This window comes from Falco biarmicus, chromosome 5, assembly GCF_023638135.1.
Source record: "Falco biarmicus isolate bFalBia1 chromosome 5, bFalBia1.pri, whole genome shotgun sequence".
In the NCBI taxonomy this organism is placed as follows: Eukaryota; Metazoa; Chordata; class Aves; order Falconiformes; family Falconidae; genus Falco; species Falco biarmicus.
The window spans coordinates 64137124-64157229 of NC_079292.1; the positions used below are offsets into that span (position 1 = coordinate 64137124).

Here is a 20106-nt window from a genome sequence, read left to right on the forward strand (position 1 = left end):
ATCCTTTGGAGCGTGCAGAACTGTGACCTGGGCAAACAGAACTCTGAAAAGGAGGTGAAGTATACATACCGATTTTAAGGCACCTTAAACCAAGATAAAGGTATGCATCAGAAAAAAGGATTGCCAAAAGTTGAACTTGAAAGGATTCAGCAGACAGATGTCTGGCCACAGAGACATTTAATTCTTAGGAATGAGCATGGTTGGTTTTAAGGAGCTGGTATCACATAAACACCCTGATCCAGGTTCTCTATGCAGCATTGATAGTCAGAAGCAGCAACTGACTCCATCTTGAAATTAGCAGTATAGTGATCAATACCAGGTAGTTTGTAAATTCAGTTCCACAAATCCCTGTTATGAGAAAGCCGGCATGTTCAATGGAAAACTGAGCTACAAGAATCAGGAAGATCTTTTTAAAAAGTTCATATTAAAAAGAAGAAAATTACCCTCTGCACCTAGCTCTATCACACAGCATTTTTCATACAATGTTCAATACTGAAACATTAGTTCAAAAACCACACCAGGTTTGTATGTTCACTGTTACATTCTGTTAGAAACAGCAGGAGAAAAATACATTTCTTATTAGGAAAAAATGGAATTAAATACTTTATCATCAAGCCATTAAAATAATCTGGAAAGTTGGAACCATTAGAATGATCATGAAAATCTGCTGATGAAAGTGCAAGGATGTATCTAAGCCTCTAAAGATGGGTTAAATCAATAAAGAGCGATTTTGTCAGGCCTTCATATTGGTTACATTGCTGCCTTACATAGCAGCCCTGGCAAGGCAGCCTGTGCCAGGCACCGTAGTTCACACAAAGGTGAAATAAATAAATGGTGGAGTGTGTCCTGTATGATTCTGCATGTCCCTAGTACGTCTCCTGGGTACTGGCAGCCTAGAAGCAAGCCTCAAAACAGAGGAACACATAGAAGCAAATTCCAGCCTTCAGAACCGTGGCAGGTTATATAGACTCTTAGAAATCAGGTACACAGGGAAGGTAAAATACTGACCCAAGGCAGACGTGCCAATGTGACAGCATTAATGTGGAGCTTCTTATTTCCCTAATGCATTCAGTAGTGACGCCCCTGAGAGAGAAAAGGTTTCTGGGGAGATGGTAACTCTAGTAGGAATCATTCACAGATGAAAATGCAAGGGTGGCCTGAGAGCACAGCTCCCAGCAAGCAGTAGGAATTTGCCATGGTGATTTCTTTGTTCCCAGCCACTACCATTTTACCCAGCAACCTGTTTAATATTAACCTCTACTTCTGAGACCCAGAGGGGGAAGTACCAGTAGCAAGCTCTGTGGGTCACCGCAAGCAGACAGGGCTACAGTCAGCTAACACTGCAGCAAGCAGAGGAGCAAGTTATATGCAGCCTCCATGGTTTCCTACAAAAACTGTCTCCAGCTGCTCTGGGGCTTTCTCTTCTGCCAGTCACCCATGCACTGTAGTCCTGACTGCTGCTCAAGCCCCTATACCAACATCAGCCATACATCACATTTCAGAAACTTGCCGGGAACAGCACAGCCAGCTTGCCTCTCAGGGGCTGGCCAGGTACCAAACCGGCCCATTCTCTTCCTCGTTCAGCAAGCCTCAGTGGCTTTTCTAGTAGAGCAAACCCCCTTGAAAAGTGCTCATATAAGCTCTTATTTTCATTGTAATAAACCCAAAAGACAAATCCAATACTTGGGATGCACATGAGACTTCAGGAATACCCTCAGAAATGTGCTTCAGCGGCCCTGTTTTGCCTCATGTTCATATTGGAGAGCTGAGCTAGAAATCCAACAGGCTGATTTTCCACTTGGTTTGAGGAGAAAAATGGCAAATCAAGCAACACTCTTACCCCTGACTTACCTGATACATCAGACTGAACTGGGTGACCACTGAATAAGATCATCTTGAGATGATCTTGATGTTGAGAATTGGAAACTGAGCAACCAACTTGATCACTAAATCGTCTTGAGCAGTAGCATGGCCAAAAATGTGATAGCCCATATAGGTTCCTATAGTACTGCAGTCTTTCCAAATAGATTTCACTGAAAGTAAAATGATATCATTATAATTTGTGTATATTTTTTTTAAATGTTATTTTCCTACATATTTTCTTTTCAGTACATCTGGCTACCCATCCCCCCCAGGGAAAAGATACCATTCACAAAATCTTCAGCATCCATTTATGGTATCTAATGATGAAATCTATCATTCCTGCAATTAAATTTCCTCCAGACCAGGTAGCAGAAGTCAGAGGTGGATTGTCTTTAACTCAGGAAGCTTTGTTTGAAGTGGCCTTGAATGTGTTTAGTTGTAGAGACTGGAAGGATGTAGAAAGTAAGATGACATTCATTACTGCTGAGTTAAACAAAAGTTGCAGGAAACTTCTTTTGAAAGGGACAAGTGTGAAGTGCAAGTACTGCATTAACAACCTATGTTTTACAGTTTCCTGATTAATGGATTGCAGTAAAACCAGTTCCCTGACACTGATTACTGCAGCAATACACTAGCAATTACTTCAGCTAGTTTTATGTTATGCATGGAAGCTACACAGAATCGTGTCTGTCTTTTATCCTGTAAATCAATTCCTTCATGGGTAACCATTTAACTCTGAACTCTGTTTTTTTCTGCATAATATAAAATCAAAATACATGTAATATCAGTGCGTTAGATCTCAAAATATCATGGTGTTTTTTTTTTTTTTTTTTTTTTGAGGAGACAAAGATTTATTAATTTCAAAGTCTTTGTCCAAAACCACCCTAGAACTGCTAGAACAGATTGTCTTTACAGTAGGAGACTACGATAGTTTTTCTCTGTAAACCCAGCTTGTGCTCTCAGTGCAGCCAGGTGTCTGCATGACATAGAGTATTGTCACAACTGTCTTTAGACCTACAGATTTCCTCGCTCGGGAGGCCGAGAGCTGGGTAGAGCTGCTAGAAGAAAGAGCTTAACCACTTTGTTTGGCAAAGTTGTGGGGGAGGCATGAATGCAATTCCTCTGCTTTTTAGGAAGAAGTACAAAGGGGCTCAGTCTGCAGAGGCATTGTTTTAGTGAGCAATTAACTCACTGATAAAAAAAAAAATCTAACAGCAAAGGAATCTGAAAAATGAGAAAAGTCTTCAAAAGAGCGAGGGGAGGAATCTGGCACCATGTGAACAAAAATAATCACAGAAGCTTTCTTCACCCCGTCATGAAATGGACCCCTGCACCCCAGGCAGCGAGCGGTTGCAAAGCTCAGCTGCTGCCTGTGGTTAATAATAAATGGGCTCTCCCAGGCAGGAGCGCCTGGCTGCGCACCCCCATGCTGCTGCCGCCCCTCTCCTCCCGCCTTCTCCCAGGGCTGCCCAGGCACTGCTCTAGCACCCAGCCAGCCTTCCTACGTGAGACGGGCGCCCAGAGGTAAGAGACTCGCCAGGCCATTGCTCCGTGAGGTCAGATGTGCTGGATCAGTCACAAGGGGAGATGAGCAGGGATGGTTTGGAGGAGGGACGAAAGGTGGTCTGTGATAAAGCTGCCGGAAATTTGCACTAGGACTCTGCAAAGTTTCATTACAAGGTGGAAGGTCAGATGGGTCTTGCTGCAAAACTTGCCAAGCTTCAAAAATCTTCCCACCAGCCCCGGCTGATTGTTGGCTGGGTTTCCAGCAAACACCAGCTAAGTCGTATTGGGTTTCAGGTGGTGACCAGCTGGGTTTTATCCACCTGCCAGCACAGCTTGGGCACTGCTGGCTGCTGTGCTTCAGAGTTTGGGGAGCTGTTAAAATTCAGAGCACAACTCGAGCAGCTCAACTGATCCTTGGTGTAACCTTGTTGGCTTAATGAATTTATTCCAAAGCTGACTTTGCCCCGGAGAGGGGTGTGTACGCACACGGCGAGTGATACCAGAACATTGAACTGCTGAGCTTAGCGCTGACTGCACAGGCAGAGGTTGTAAGCGTTAAGACCGAGCTTCTGCCACTTTTGTGCCATGATAGGATTCCATAAGTAAGATTTTTGTTTTTAAAAAGGGTTTGGAAAGTGGAAAATCTTACTGTGCATTGTGTCTAGCCAAACCAGTCTCTCTTTCCTTGTGTCACACTACCCAAGCTGTCCTGCATAGCTGGAATTTTTAGATTTGGGCAAAAATACTCTTCCTGGGTATAAGATATCTATCTAGCTGTAGCGCCACACACTGTACTGAGACCAGAGCCATGTTCTGCTAAGTGTAACATGAACACAGTACTGTATTTTAATTAATTTTCCATCTAAATTAACAATAGGTACAAAGGACTGAAGAAAGGAATCCTTTTCTTCTGGTGAAGGGGTGAGGAATGGAAAGGCTGGAGGGATGTGGCCAAATGCCCAGTGAAAATATGTGAAGCAGCCAGGCATTGAGTGAAACTGCCCCGGGGCCCAGACCAGTCTTAACGTTTGCAACTCTCTCCCCCTCTTTCTCTGTTTGGAAATGAATTTAATTAAAGTGAATAGGAGTTGCTAAGAGACCAGAGGAGTTCTGGAGTTTGTTGCCAGGGCTGAATTGCCACTCTGCTTCCAAGGTTTCTGCTAGGAAGGATGATGTAAAGGGAGCCTACATAAAGCACTCCCAGCTCCAGGGAAAGCTGCTCTTTCCTCCTTGCACAGTCTGGTTTACCAGCTCTCAGCTCCTTTATTTTGTGGAACTGCTTGTTTCCTCCTAGACACCAACAAAAACCAGATTCATTTCTTTATAGCATTCCTCCGCCTGCATCCGCCTTGTAGATTTCTCCTTGTGATCTTTCAGATTGGAGGTGGCAGTAGCTGAGCCTGCAATCTGTCATGAGCAAGTAGCTTTGGAAATTAAAACGTTGTCTACGTCTAAACTCTCTCTAGTTCATTACTCTTCATCCTTTCCACTGCTCCACCATGATTTCAGCCCAGCATCGACAATGGGCCAGGCAAACCTTTCCAAATCCATTTCTGCAGCTTAACATTTTGCTTTGACACCCTGGCTCATGCTTGAAACACTAGAAGTCTCCAGACAGTCTGCTGAGCAAGGGTTGTTTACCTTCCAAGGTCAAGGCAAGCAATGATAGTTTAGCTTCACCAGGTCACATCATTGCTAAATTACTTCTTTCATATTTACTCAATTTTTGTTATCTCAGGACCATCCATATGCACAAGATGATTAGGAAGATTACCTATAGCCTGGGAAGACACTTGCCCACTGTGGCATGTGGGACCACCCAGGTGAGAAGATTTCTGCATGGTGAGTAGTGTATTCTGAAAAGGTTCCTGGGTGGAAAGCATTTTCCTCATCTGAATGCAGCAGGGACTTTGCTAGCAGTGTTCTGGGATCAAAGAAAATAGCAACACAGGTCTTGATGCACAATAGTCTTATAATATATTGAGTTACTGTGCTATCCTTGGTGTTTCCACTCTTTTAAAACATGTTCTTTGGACATGGTTGCAGGGCTCAGTTCATTCACAGTAATGTTCATTTAAAGTAATGTTACTGGAGCCAATGGCAATACAGCTGCAAAAATGGTGGCAAAGGAACACTCAGTGATGATGATGAGGATTATTATTCATATTAACAGTAGAGATATTTTGCAAATATTTGACTTACATAAAACACAGCTTTAGTCTTCATGAAGTTCTTTGTGAACTCACCCCAAAAACAGCTGAAGACGAGGATAAATTTATTGTGAAGATGACAATTTGCCTTTTATAAAACAGTTCAGTAGTTACTGTAAATACCTGTACAAATAATTAACTTTTCTATGTTTATCCCCAGGTGCTTACGTCAGAATTCAGCCCTTCGTACAGGAAGCCCTGATGAAGGGGAGACCAGTTGTAGCGCTGGAGAGCACCATCATCACACATGGGATGGCCTATCCTCAGAATCTGAGGTGGTGAATTTTGGTGTTCCTCATTTCAACAAGGTTGTAAGAATGAGGCATATAACTGGTGGATCAGTATCCTTAGTCAAGCCAAAGCCCTTGTAAGAGCAAAGGGAAATGTCAGGTTGCTAGGCATGCAGAATATGAGCTCTGGTGTAAAACAATTGTATTTGGACTTTTGAAGATACATACGGGGTACCTATTTACCTCCTTATCCAACACCTTACATTTCTGGCTTCCTTGAAAATGTGGCAGCAGATAATGTCATCTCTTGCTCTAAGAGAGACCTACCAGCCTTTTTGGCTGCATGGTTTGTACAGACACTGAAAACACACTGCAGTTTCTTTTGGTATCTTTTGTAATGTAAAAAGGATTGGAGCACAACAGTGAAATCTGTTCCTCAGAGCAGTTACTGTGAGAGCTGCAGGTCCCTCTTGCTGCATTCTGTACCCTGTGCAGAATGCCCCATCCCTGTACCCTTTATTTATTGATGTTCAGTAGATTGTGTTTCATTGAGTTACAGTGCCAGCAATCATTGCACTCTCCCCTCCATCCTTGCTTCTGGAAAGCAGAGGAAGGTTTCAGTATTGATTTTCCATCTTTTTATCTGGCCATCATTCTGCCTGACATTCTGTCTTAGGATGAAGCTCTAAAAATTTGGTTTTGGGGAGGAGGTAGTTTCAGTAGTCAAGAATTGCCTAGCATATATACGGGTAGCTCAGAAATGGAGAAGAAGCTGCTTTTAAAAAGGATAGTGTAAGCTTTTAAAAAGCTTAGAAAGACCTAGTCTGCAGCCCTACAGCATCCTCAGGCTGCAGTTTTTTGGCACTGTTGTTATTCTATATCTAACTGCCAGTATTGTGAAAAATATACCCCGGTCATTTGAGCAGGGCTTGAATTACCTGGGGTTTCTGTGAAGGTCTGTGATCTCAGAGAAGTAACAGGAAATAGATTTAAAAAGGTCCTATTTTGAGAAGATCCCTTTTTTCAGTAATCTATTGTACAACCAGATTGGCCTGTAAACCAAGTGATTTTTCTCAAAAATGAAGCACAGAGCTTAGACATTGCTGCCCTGAAAATAGGAGCTCTGTACTTCCGCAAATTCAAGTGCAACGACTTCTGGCATTGTGAAGATACAGAAGAGGAGCTGGACTTAGCTGAAATCACAAGAACTGTATAAAACTGGAAACTGGGAATCATGACCATCAAACATGGCAGTTTTCTTGTCTGATTGTTTGCCTCACTAATTTTGTGATTGTTGCCTGGTTTATCTTACTCTAGCATGGCCAGAGAAGTGGAAGAAATTGTGACAACAAATGGAGCAGTGCCAGCCACTGTAGGTATTTTAAGGGGTCGAATCCATGTGGGACTCACAGATGAAGAACTTCAGTTCTTGGCAAGCAGTAAAAATGTAGTTAAAGTGTCTCGGAGAGATCTTCCTTTCGTTCTCAGCCAGGTATGGTATGCAGACTTTCTATTGTCGTGTTCTGTATACAGCAATAGTATGGTGCTCTCCAGCTTCAAGCTACTTTTTAAACCTCTTGAAAACATCTTATTGGTAAGCTCAAACATGGTCCTATCTAGAGTCAAAATACAACAGAGTAAGGGAATAGCAGCCCTGAAACAGGGCTCCTGAAAAGTCATTCTGGATTGGCTGGCAAGCCATGAGCACTTGGCTAAGAATATTCTTATTGGCATGATAAGGCATCATCATGTTACGTGTAAACTATGTGACACACAGGCCATCACGAGCTTAAGGTGACACTAGCTGCCTGTGAAGCCGCCTGGCTGGAAAGCCCTGGGGAGCAAAGGCCTTTGCTATCATCAGGGAAGAACAGCTTACATATCAGGGACGATGATTCCTCTGTGTTTTTGCTGAATAGAATATTTGTATCAGAATTTCACTTGTCAGCTGGGGAGGGCAGGCTGTTGTGACATTGCTGCATGTGAGACCACAACCAGAGCTGCCTGCACGTGGTATTCTCTGTGTCACCCTGGGTGCTGACCATGACTTGTCCTCTGACAGGGCTTGTCTGGTGGCACGACCGTGTCTGGAACAATGATTGTTGCACACAAAGCAGGAATCCCTGTGTTTGTGACGGGTGGCATAGGAGGTGTCCATCGAGGAGGAGAGAACAGTAAGAAAATCAATACATTCTAGTTTTCTCTGTGTTGCTACTGTTTTATTTAATTCCATCTTTCTGTTTTCCCAGTCTGTCCTGCAGTAACTGCCTGTTCAGAAGAGTAAGGTTATCATTCTTGACTGTACTGTGGTTATTTTATCCCCAGTATCTCCTTTCCAGAAGCTTTAAAATACTCCTCTTGAGCATTGGTCAGTTGTTGAAGAGGGTGGGAGTTTCTTTTTATCCTTTGCTTACACGGGGTTTTGTGGATATTTGCTGATGCAACAGGAGCTGACTGTACCTCCCACACTTTGTAGTGGCTGGATAACCTGATACTGGCTACCGAGCAAAGTGTTTATTGACTCTCTTTTATCTGAGGAGAGGGAGAGTCTCATCACAAGAGAAACCTAGGCCCTGGTCCATGTCAGAGGTGCATGCTCCTCTCTGGAAAATGGCCCAGCCTTGGCAGTGGAGTTTGTGACCTTTATGTACATTCTTTCTTCTTAGCCATATATATTCCTATCACAGCGTATGTGCACTGCACTGCTGGGTGCCATCCCTTTCAGATGTGATATAAATTCCAGACCAGGAGGTTTCTTGAGGTCAGCAAAGCTCCTATGGCATTTTTTTTTTTGCCAGTGATGTCAATACCAAAATCTAAATCTACTGAAGTTATATTCCATCTCCTTGAATTTTGTCCTTGCTGCATGACACCTTCTTTCTTTTCTACCAAATTTTTGCACACTGTTTATCAATGTGGTAAAAGAACTGAGAGATACAGTGCAAGGCTGCACCTCTGCCCACTTTGCGACTTCTTTTTGTCGGTATCTCTTTCAATCTCAACACCTAAAGGCATGTCTAAACCTGTAATATTTGTTTGTGGATCTAAGTGGTTACAAAAGCAGGCAGTGGCATCCCAGGCAGGTACGGCTTTTGAGGAGGGCAGATCACATCAGTTTGAAGTAGAACACAATCACCAACACAATGGCTGCTTGTCCCTTGACAGCTCTGGATGTGAGTGCTGATTTGACAGAGCTAGGACGAACTCCGGTTGCTGTTGTATCTGCAGGAGTCAAGTCTATCCTTGATATTGGCAGGACACTGGAATACCTGGTAGGTAGCATGGGCTGCTGAGCCTTGAAAGCAGATGATGTTGCACTTTCTGTACAGAATGCCCCATGGTGTTGGGGTAGGTATTAAGCCTAAGATTTTTAGAAATTACTGTTGAAAGGATGTGAAGCCCTATTTACAGTTTTCTAGCCCTGGGGCTGTACAAGCACTGGGCTGCTCCCTAACATGTATCTATCCAGGCCCAAGGGGCTGTTCCAACAGCTGTTCTAATTGATGCCAAAGGCAGCTCTAGCCATGACCTCTTTCTCTGGCATTAGACTTGGTTTTCTGGGACAATGCTCCAGAACTGGTGGATCAGGCAAGCTAGATCCATCAAACACTAAAATAAAATCAGAATTAAAATGAGAAACTTTTTAAGGTCTGGTATGTTGGAAACCAACAGGGCTAGCACTTCAGGTGACAGCCAACATCAATACTTCTCAATCTCAAAAAGAACTCATTTATATTCCTGTCAGCTCCTGACATGTCTTCAGATCACAGGTTGTTACCTTGGACTCAGTATTGTGCTAATGACAGCTGCGTGGCTTTTGATCAGCTCTGAGCACAAAGGATGTACGTGTCTCCTGTGTCTCAGTAAGCCAGATTCTGTCTAACCAGTTACTGTGTCTGGCTCTTTGCTTTGAAAACTGTTGGTGATAGAACAGAATACAATGGAACATACAAAAATAACCAAACCCTGTGCTAAAGAAAGGCAGTTTCTAGCTGGACAGAAGGAAAAAGTTCCATTCTTTTCGTGGGTCCCTTTTCCCTCTACTGATTACCTACTTGTACGGCCTCTACTACTGCAGGAGACGCAGGGAGTCTGCGTGGCTGCCTTTGGAGAGTCAAGAGAGTTCCCAGCCTTCTTCTCGCGCCAGAGCGGCTTCCATGCACCATATCACGTCCGGGACGAAGAGGAGGCAGCTGAACTCATTGGTGTGTTTCAGAAGGCAAAGGCCTATATAGGACCCTGGAGAAGAATGACACAAAAATCACCTCGGATGAGGCACTTATTTTTTAACTTTGGAGAAGAGTTTGCCCCAAAACACAAACTATCCCACTTCCCCCGCTCCAGCTTCAGTGCTTTGAAAATAAAATAGCAGGAAAGTTCAGTCTTTAGAGCAAGTTTTTTTAGCTAGCTGCAACCAGCTTGGCATGCTCATACATGTTTTGTTCACAGTGGTGAAGTGGAGGCAACACGTATGTTAATGTGTTTACAAAAATACCGTCTGGGCCTGCAGAAGTGGAATTAGTGTTTTTTTTTAAAAGAAAAAAAATATTTGCCCCTTTTATTGTACAGAAAGAATTGTACAAACATTATTGTACAAAAAGAAATAGGCAAATGTAAATTGATTGGTATCTGGAAAAGACCTTGTCCTTGGGTCATCTAAAAACAGGAGCTCCAGCTCTGTGGGTTCTTTGACCCCATCCCCACTCTCCTCTGTCCTTTTCCTTCAGCATTTAATTTATCCAAGGAGAACCACTAACGATCTGCCTGTCCTCTCCCAGCCAGTGCTCTGGGGCTAGGCCTGAGCAGCGGGGTGCTGATAGCAGTTCCCTGTCCCCAGGAGCGAGCTGCCTCAGGCCAGGTCATCGAAGAGGCCATCCAGCAAGCTCTTGGCGAAGCCAGGTGAGAAGCAACTTAAGCCCTACCCTTGGCTCATCCTGTGGTCTTGGGGAAGTAAAGGACTTCAGGGACTCTGCTGCAGGGCTATAGCACAGCTTAACCTTGGGCATGGGTGAGCCCACAACATGGTTCCAACCATAGTTTTATCTAAACTGAAGCTTGTTTACAGGACTTTTTATGGTATTTGGTTATGGAGATAAATTATGTGCTAGCAACAGTGCTTCTCCTCTGATGCCGTTTCAGCTCAGTCCTTCTCATCTGCAGGCATTTTCTTTACATTTGCAGGTCCAGAGGGATCACAGGCAAAGAACTGACCCCTTTTATGTTACAGAAGCTCAATGAATTAACTGATGGGAAATCACTGGACTCCAGTATCCTTTTACTGAAGGGGGGGGGGGGGGAGGGGGTGGTGGGGGTGGTGGGGAAGTACTCCAGTGTGCTTCATATCTGTTCTGGTAATGCTTGGTGGAAAATGCTGTCACTTTATTGACAGTCTAGCAAGGGGAAAACACTTCAGTATCTGCAAACAGATGAGAGCTTAGTGGCTGCATCCTGCTTTTTCAGGAACACCCTTACTGTCTTCATCCACTTTTGCATTAAAAACTGGAGGGCAGCACAGCAAATGGTCCAGAGCCCAAAGAGATCCCTCACATCTCATCACCGAGCTTGCCTGCTCCGTGGTAGAGTTTCAGGACATTGTCATCCGTGGTAGGGTTGCACACTGGAAGGTACCAGGGCTTCCCAGAGCACTGCTCTGTACATCACACTGCCTTATCCAACCCTTCACACGGGTGCAGAGTAAGAGAAACTTGGAAGGAAAACTCCCCGGGTGAGCAGGAATTCTCTTGCACAGTCAAAAGAAAAGCAGATCTACTGGGTGGGATGCCAGTGTAGGATCTGGGAGAGCCAGGTTCACATCCAGGCTCTGCTGCCAGCCCTCTAGGAGGCCTGGGTCAGTCAGGACAGATTGGTAAAGGTATTTTTGGATACTAGAGCTGTATGGAGCCACAAAGTGGGGCTTTCAAAGCCTCTGATGCTCTGATCCCAATGAAATTGCTAAAAAAATTGCTTATAGAGACTTGACAAAAATCTCAGTAGGCATCTCTTTCTGGGAAAGCTGTCCAAGATCCTCTGAGATTTTTAGACTCTTGGCTCTAGTTTAAGCACTTCACCTGCTCTTTTCTCTGTGAAGCCTTTGCTTCCCGATCTGTCAAATGGAGATGGAATTGGTTCCCTATCTGTCAAACGGAGATGACAGATTTCCTCTCCAACACAGGGGGAGGAAGGTGAAAAAGCTTTAAAATTCAGAGTGTTCATTCAGTATTGCAACCCAGTATGTGTGCCCCCAAAGGATTATGTTATAGAGCAATCAAATCAAGTCTCGCAGCATGTATTTTCTGCTTTCTCCCTGTAGGTAGTTCTTACATAGGCTTCTGACATATCAGTCTTGCTGGTACTTTTTCTTTTCCTCAAAGAAATGCCAAACAGACCTTGCACTGATCCAGAACAATGCCAGAGTGGGCAGCTGCATTGCGGTGGCCCTGAGCAAACTACAGAAAGCCAGAAGGAAGGGTCACCTGCCTCAGCAAAAGGACACAGCCCCTCCTCAGCCAGTGAGTCCCCTGCTGCTCTTCATAGAATGCCTCTCTGCTGACAGCACAGGATAAATTTATATCTATGCCCAAAAGTAAAAGGTGACTCAGATAGAGACTAATCTTCCTGCTTCACACTGGCAGACATTCTCTCTTTAGTATTCTTTGCTCTTCTCAGATAAATATCCTCAGTCCGCCTCCCCCTATCGACATTTACAGGGAAAAAATATTGACAGCGGCCTATTCCCCTTAAGTCTTAGACCATCAAATCCATTAAAACTATCATCACCTTTTCACCTTTTACTATGCCCTTCCATGCAGCCTCAGCTGTGTTACTCTGAGTCCCAGGGAACTCGTGACTACAGGAGTAGATCTGGAAGAGGGTGGAGGAAGATATTTTGAGCTGCTGAGCCATACACATTTTATAAATATCTCTTTTTGTTGGCCTCCTGCTTGTCATTGCAAAAATTACGAGAGGTACAGCATATCCCAAACAAGATCGGTTATAACCCTAATATTCTATTCACAATCTTGGATTTTTTGTGTGTGCCACATAACTTAACAGGAAATCTATTTTAGGTAGTCTTTAGAGAGCTGAAAAATTTTCTAAAATTCATTTTCAGTAGGATGTGTCAACATAAAAGAGGGCTGTGACTCCAGAGGCAATAACCCCACATGTGATGGAATGAGAAAAACCATCTGTATATCCCCAAAGAATCTGGAAACTTCCTGTTTGTGGAGCTGTACTGCTTTTTCTGGCTTTGTAGGACAATAAGACAGTGATCCATAAAGTGTCACTGGGTACAGCAGTTTCTCCTGGGAGCTTGCAAGAAATGAATGCATTTTTCTGCCCACTTTTTCCTTTTTTTTTTTTTTTTTTGCTTTTTTACACAGCAGGGCTTGAATGTTTCTGAAGTTTGGTGTGTCAGAAATTGTCCCAAGAGAGATGGCTTCAAGAGGACTGACATGACCAGACGCATGCAGCTTCTTATGTTTCTCTATCAGCACACAGTGAAACCACCAGCACCCATATGTGTATACAGTAACATCCCACCCGCCATGCTGGGGCTGGCTATGAGCAGGCATAATTCAGAAACCAACACAGAAAAGAGATTTCAATTCTTTCTAGCTGGAATTGTACAGACATGTGTCTAGCCATCCAAAATAAGCACAGGCCTTCACACTGTAAATGGGATAGCTTTCAAGAGGGTGGGAAAAGTGACTAGGAGAAGCAATGAAGACTTTGAAACTTTTTCTTCAAGCCCCTTCCAACCACTTTTCACTTTTTTCTTCCCTCTCAAAGGTGGTGATTGGAGGTATCAACATTGACTTTATAGCCAAGGCGCAGAACCCTGTCATCCTGGTACTGTATCTATAGCAGTTTTCTTAGCACCACTGCCATTTCTAGCTACATTTACAGGAGTGCCAAGCCAAAGAGGGTGGGTGGGGTGTGGGGGAAGGTGGTATACATGCATGATATTCACATATCTGTACGGACACATGTGCACTAATGTGGGAGGCGTAGCACTCCATGTTCGGTGTGTTGGCTAGGTGGGTAGTGGGGAGATACATATTGACCTACTCTGTTCCCGTGCTATCCCTACCACTCAAGACAGGTACAGACTAATGTATCATCCTTACAATCTCCAGATATGACTCTGGCCTCTACGGTTTATGTTAAAGTGCCTTGGAGCTATTCTTTGATGCCGTAAGTCTAAAATGTTCTTTTTGCAGAAGAGCAGCCCAGGGCACTCTTGAAGCACATGTGCAAAGAGCTAGAAGAAATGGGTGAAGATCCTCACTGTGCTATGACAACCTCTAATTCAAGGACATACCCTATAGGGAGGAAATCCCCATGTAAGAGCCAGCTCTGGCTGACTGGGACTCTCTTAGCTACGGAAAGCAGCATGAACAGGAGTAAGAGTCTCTGTTTAGAGTACCCACAGTCATAAGAAACCTTTGAGAAAAGTAGTACTGACACAGTTACAGCCAAACAAGAGCCAGCTTCCTCAGTCATACAGGATTTGAGTCACACACAAAAAAGAAAAAAAAAAAAAAGCAAAAAGCAAGCTTTAAAAAAATAGAACATTTTAAATGTTGCCAGACCCTCTCCCTCTTTATTTGGTTTGACTAAGAACCAAGAAGCTAAAGTGGAACAAACCTGGGAATTTCCCATTCGCATGGTCCATACAATTCTTATTAAGCTATATGAAGTACACACAGGGGTGGTGAAGCTTGCTCAGAAGTTGTTTTGTGTCTCAACTTACTCTATGCTGATTGCTGAGGCATGAAACTCCTGTTGTTAGATGGGGCAGTCTGTGAACACCTCTCCGTCAGACAGGGGAAAGACGTGCTGGGGAAGCTGTCCTTAAGGAATTTGGCTATCCAGTGATACAGAAGCAGAGGCAAAACAATATTATAATGGTCAAGGGTGACACGTGCTGGGGCATCAGCTACAAAGGCTTGCAAAACCCAAAAGTTTAACTACTTCAGTTGTGATCTAACTGCTAACATACCCCATTCTCAGCTATCAGGACAAGGAGCTAAGCTGTGTCCAAGGGTGGACAGCCACCCTTTGATGTGTCAGGCAGGAGAGCAGATCTCTGGACCACCCACAGCACGGTAAGGGGCCAAGGGCAGCTATAGACTCTACTGGGAACAGCTGACGGGGGGAAAAGAAAAAGGACATTTTAATGTTGCATGAAAAAGTGAGGCATGAGCTGCCCTCCTGTACAGCAGTGAACCCTAGAGCTGATGCGTCCATCGTGGCAACTTCCCAAAAGTTAAGCTGAAGGAGGATTTGGGAACTGACAAATAAAAATGTTCCCACTGACAGCTTCTGTGGTTAGGCACAGAGGAAGAGGTGCTCTTAACAGCATTTCTTTTAGCTGTTAAAGACAGATTTTTTCCAAGAACTCAGCACCTAGGAGGTCCCACCCTTATGCATGCTGGATTTGTTGCAGAGCACTGGGGTACCACTCAGGTCTCTTGCTGTCTCACCAAGAAAGCAGCTGTATTCTGTCCTGGTTGTAATTCCCACATGGCTTTCAAGGCTATCCAAAAGCAAAGCGCTTTATAAGTGACCTGCAGAGAAGGATGCATGGTCTTGCTCAGAAAAAGGTACTGGAAGAAACATCACAGTTATAACTCTCAGAGTACCCAGAATTTGAGCTGAGTCTCTTTTTTACATTAGACATTCAAACCCCTTAGGACATAGAAGAAGGTTCAAGAAACTCTCTCAGCTCTCTGAAATATTGCCAGAAAGCATCAGCCCAGTCTTGTTTCAAATCACCTCAGCAAGCCCATTTTCACGCAAGTTCTTTCATCTCAGCCAGCCCCACCTGAACACAACACAGAAGAGATACTCAAGTACCGCTTAGACTTGGGGTTACCAGCTGAGCTGGCAAGGTGCGATAAGAGCCAGTCATTTATTTTTCTTAAAAAGCAGGCTGCTAGTTTCTTACTGCACCTACCTGCTACTTTAAAGAGAGATTTTGCATCTTCATTTCTTTTAGGCCCTGTGGGGTTGTACAACAGCAGAGATCACAGCTGGATTCCCTGAGCGGGAGTCTGGTGCGCCTGCTGTTAGGGCAAGGCTTGGCTTAAAAAACCCTGCAACTCTGCCTTTGTGATGCGTGTGGGACTAAAAAGGAAGATCAGCATGCTAGACAACAAAAGGAGCTCATGAGTATTTTCAACATTCCTGCAGGCATCAGTTTTGAAAAACAGATAGTGGAACTGCATAAAAAAAAGAGTTTGTGCAGTTTGTGCTCATTACTGATGGCAGTTAGTACCCTCTTTTAATATTGAAATAGGGGCTAGAGTTCAAAGCCATGTTGTTAGACTTGCCTAAACAAGCATCCTTGCTTTTTACTTTGGAATTTTTAGGGTTTTTTTCTTCCTTGGCTGCCTCTATTATGGATAGTGAGCTTCAGAGTTAAAATAGCCAAGCTGAATGCTCGCAAAATCTGCAACACTCAACAGGAGGCAGTTGCAGATATCCATTCCTGGCAGTACCAGTGGCAATTCCCAGGGAGCATGAGCAAGTGTAATGGAGGGGTACTTGGGTTAATGAGGAGTGACAAGTAGTGGAAAGACGGACAGAAGCCATAGGTTGCTTATATACAGGCAGTTCTGCTCAGGTGGTCTGGAGAACTGCCAGACAGAAAAGCAAAGGCATCAAGAATTAGCACAAAGTCTTACAGACTACGGAACTGGGGAGAGTCAGGGCAAACAAAACCAGCTTGGAGGTCAGAAGAGAGTTACGAAAGAGCGTATTTAGATGGGAGAGCAGCCTCTTACAGTCATAGCACTGGATGCAGAAGAAAGCATTGTGTGCGAAGGACAGTTGTGCAGCTTCACACACAGGCAGAAGAAGGGTCCTTGGGAAAGCTTCAATATGAGTTTTGAGAATGCCCAAGACCAGTGATGGGTTGGAGGCAGGATGTTTCTTACTGTGAGTTGGCAATACATTTACTTGTTTCAGACAGATAGTGGTGTGTACAAGCAAGAAAAACATACGTGCAGGGGTATTCTGGTGCACCTGGGCTAACACAGGGTGGAGAGAGTCTGGGCCAGGAGCTGCCATGTACAGGCATGCACACTCCTCAGCGCTTGCCACCCAAATGCTCAACATACTCTTGAAAGCTCTAAGTCATCCAGAACTGTGAAGATCATTATAACCATCAGTGGCAAGCTGTCTTCAGAAATGGAAAGCATGTCTCAGGGTTTTATGAAACAAGAGCTTCATCTGATAGTCACATGAAGCCCAAATTGATCTGAGCACTTACTGATGTAATTTGTCTGGCAGAAGAATTAGAAGGAGATGGGTAAGGGATTACCTGTGTTCTGGCAATTTGGCTGTTTGTGACAGGCTGACAGATGAACAGAGGAGTGGAAGGCAGATGCAAGAGAAAAAGAAAAGGTGATAACCACACAGGTGGAGAAGAAGTGTATATTTGGTGTGGGGTATGTTTGGGAAGAGACAGTTGAGTGAAACAGTATCCAGGCACTGAAATAGATCTTTCCATGAGTAAAGTACAGAGGCGGTACTGACAAAGATAACAAATCTCATTTTACCTTCAAAAATGAAAATAAATAAAAAACCCCAAACCGCTTTAGGGGAGAGGTAAGTAGCAGAAGGAAGGTAAGGAAGGCAGCTGCAGTGCCCATCAGGTCTGGGTCAGCAGCTCTGGAGTCCTAGCACTATTGTGAGCAGGCAAGTTCAGACGGCTGCTCGTATTGACTGAAACACTCATTAGTATTGCTCGTATATAAACTGAGAGGTCTTAGCAAGTAAGACCAAGCGAGAAATGTATAGGGAGATTAAGTGGACCTCCCTTCCTAGGAAGCAGACCTTTGTCATCAGGGTTGAAGTCTTTAGATGGCTGTAGAAGTTTGTATTGTCCTAGATGCGGTAGCTAGATGCCTTCGGCTCCCTCTAATTGCTGACCTATATTTCAGCAACATCAACTCCACTTCACATGTTAATGGAGATGTAGCATCTACACCAAGCAGCCCTTTCAGTTTTGCCAATTAACAATTTATTCTTCCAGGGCGGTGGGCAAACAAATGCTGGAAGAGTGAGACGAACCTTTGGTGGCGTTGGAAGAAACTTGGCAGGTGCCTAGTGCTTGGGTTTGCCTGTGGGTGCATGCCAGCTGTGAGTTGTCCTTTGGTATTCCTTCAACAGCAGGAGCTCTTGAATGCTGTTAAGACCTGGGGCACGTTAGGCAATATACCGTTGGGCAGACTGCCTGGAAAAGGCAGGGGCCATTCCAGAAAATAAGGGGAGGGAGTTGGGATCAGTAAACGAAAGGTCCCCGAATAGTTAACTAGCGTACAGCACAGTGACCCCAAATCAAAGTTAAATAAACATCAGTGATCTCCAACGACTACTGAACAGTGTGGCCCTTGGCACTGAACTGATGCCAGGTTAGCTATAGTTGCAATAGAAGTATGTTTTGAGCAAGAATTTGAAAGGAATAAGCTTATTCAAAGATGATCATCTTTGCCCCATGGATGAGAGGAACTGGGGCACAGGAACTGCTGTAGAAGAAAAAGGGCTACAGTCCTTTGCAATAGGAAAGGATCACACTGTACCTGGTGCTCCACCACAAGAAAAAAATACCTGTGACACCCACTGAGGTAGAATTTGTGGTAACTTGAAGGGAGAGAGGAAGGGTTTCCCATTAATCCATTCAGGTTCAGTTCTAGTAAGATAGCATGGTGGGAACAGCAGCGTGGGAAGGCCAGCAGCAAGAAACACTGTATGCAAAAGCAATGTGGAAAAGCCCACATGCCTGTGGTGGTAAAGGAGATGATGCCGGGGAAATGCAGAAGTCTCTTCCCCCTTCTTTTTTCCTCCACTCCCAGATGTTCCAAAAAATCCAGAGAATTCAGAGTGACAGTGCAGCAGACAGATGCAGATGGCCCCACTCAACCCCAGCCAGTTATTTGCAGCAGCTGTGGCTGAGTTTTATCCCGAATGTCCTTCTAGACAGGAATTGATGGGCATTAAGTTTTGCAGGAGAGGACTTTCCTACAGACATTTACCCTGCACACGCTGTCACTGTGTTCACAGGGCTCTGCTGGATTTAGTAATATTTTTTGTTTCCATTTGCTTTTCAGACTGCTTAAGCCGTCTTGGACAGACTCCTCTCTTTTTATCAGCTGTGGGGAAGGATGAACATTCAGAGTCCGTCCTGCACTACTGTCACCACATGGTACGTTGCACAGTAGTGGCACCTCAGAAGCATGGAAGCAATGACGTTACATAGAGGGGAAAATCTCCTCAACCCTGGCAGACATAAGAGCCACCTTCCATCAGGTTAAGAGTAGGAATAATTCAGTGCTCCTTTAGTTACAGGCAATTAGAAGGCAAGGACCCACCCTGCAGAAGACAGGCTAGATGTATGTGGCCTTTGGAGCCTGAACTGTGGGGTCTGAGCTCAGCTCCAGAGTGGTGCTTGAAGGAGAAATCATGAAAAATTCTACTAGGGCCTAAGCACAGCCAGAAATATGAAACCCTGACCCTGAGGACAGACAAAGCAATGCCCAAATCAGTCTGGTTTGGGTAAAGCATAAGACAGAGAAAAGCTGGAACTGGGAGCTCAGGCTGGACACCTCCCAAGTTCAGAGGAGTAGTGTCCTCCACATCGCTGCACACCCCTACCCGTGCACCAGAGCAGTACCTGGCTGGAGCAGCAGCTTGTCCACCGACGCCAGGGAGCCAGGGGCAGTGGGAGCTCACCAGGGGCAGCAAGGCAGAGCATCATCACCCCAGCGGGGAGCAGAAAAAGCCAGGAGGGCAACCCTAACCTAGGGCACCAGGCACCTCCATGGTGGAGAGGCAGGGCTGAAGACAAGCCAGGGGTGTGGGCAGAGCCCTCAGGTGGGGCTGGTCAGGGCCATTAAGGCCTATTACTGCCCTCAAGGCCCTGGTATCCAAATAGAACACATGGGTCCATAGTTCTGCCTACCTGAGCAACTCAGTAAATGAAGCGATGAGAACAAGAACTCTTTTTTTCATTTATAAAGGCTTCATAGCACCATGCCTATAATTCCTCCTTTACCCACCACAGCACAGCTTGTGCCATCAAAGGGAGTGGTTTCCCAAGGGAAGATGGACTTGGTGGCCAGCTGCCATGCAATCCTTGCCTGTAACAAAACACATTACCAACAGCATTGGAGAGGACCCTTTCCTTAAAACCTCTGACTTCCCTGTGAACTACTGGGGCTGACGCGTTCCTTCATCTACATGTATATTCCATGAAATGCCCTGAGTTCTCTAAGATGATCATTCACAAG

The 20106-nt window shown here is 44.6% G+C and overlaps 1 protein-coding gene and 1 long non-coding RNA gene across 6 annotated transcripts in view; one reads left to right on the top strand and one right to left on the bottom strand.

Annotated features, from left to right (window-relative positions):
• Positions 1-160: 160 nt before the first annotated feature.
• On the bottom strand, positions 161-3745 carry LOC130149528 (uncharacterized). The gene is made up of 3 exons (XR_008821943.1): positions 3369-3745; positions 1852-2033; positions 161-348 (listed from the first exon to the last, which is right to left on the bottom strand). It is a non-coding gene; the product is annotated as an uncharacterized LOC130149528 (long non-coding RNA).
• Positions 2794-20106, top strand: part of LOC130149525 (uncharacterized) — a 25437-nt gene continuing 8124 nt past the window's right edge. The window contains exons 1-13 of one of the 5 annotated variants that reach the window (XM_056339250.1): positions 2794-3387; positions 5108-5211; positions 5740-5857; positions 7127-7301; positions 7872-7983; positions 8975-9081; positions 9888-10014; positions 10588-10708; positions 10991-11076; positions 12194-12318; positions 13601-13660; positions 17853-17919; positions 18928-19022. In XM_056339250.1, coding sequence (XP_056195225.1) covers positions 3095-3387; positions 5108-5211; positions 5740-5857; positions 7127-7301; positions 7872-7983; positions 8975-9081; positions 9888-10014; positions 10588-10708; positions 10991-11076; positions 12194-12318; positions 13601-13660; positions 17853-17919; positions 18928-19022 — 1590 coding nt within the window. In that variant the 5' untranslated portion in view covers positions 2794-3094. Of the gene's footprint in view, positions 3388-3885; positions 3972-5107; positions 5212-5739; positions 5858-7126; positions 7302-7871; positions 7984-8974; positions 9082-9887; positions 10015-10587; positions 10709-10990; positions 11077-12193; positions 12319-13600; positions 13661-17852; positions 17920-18927; positions 19023-20106 lie in introns of those variants that run through there. The other 4 variants (XM_056339248.1, XM_056339249.1, XM_056339252.1 and 1 more) reach the window with 4 other exon arrangements.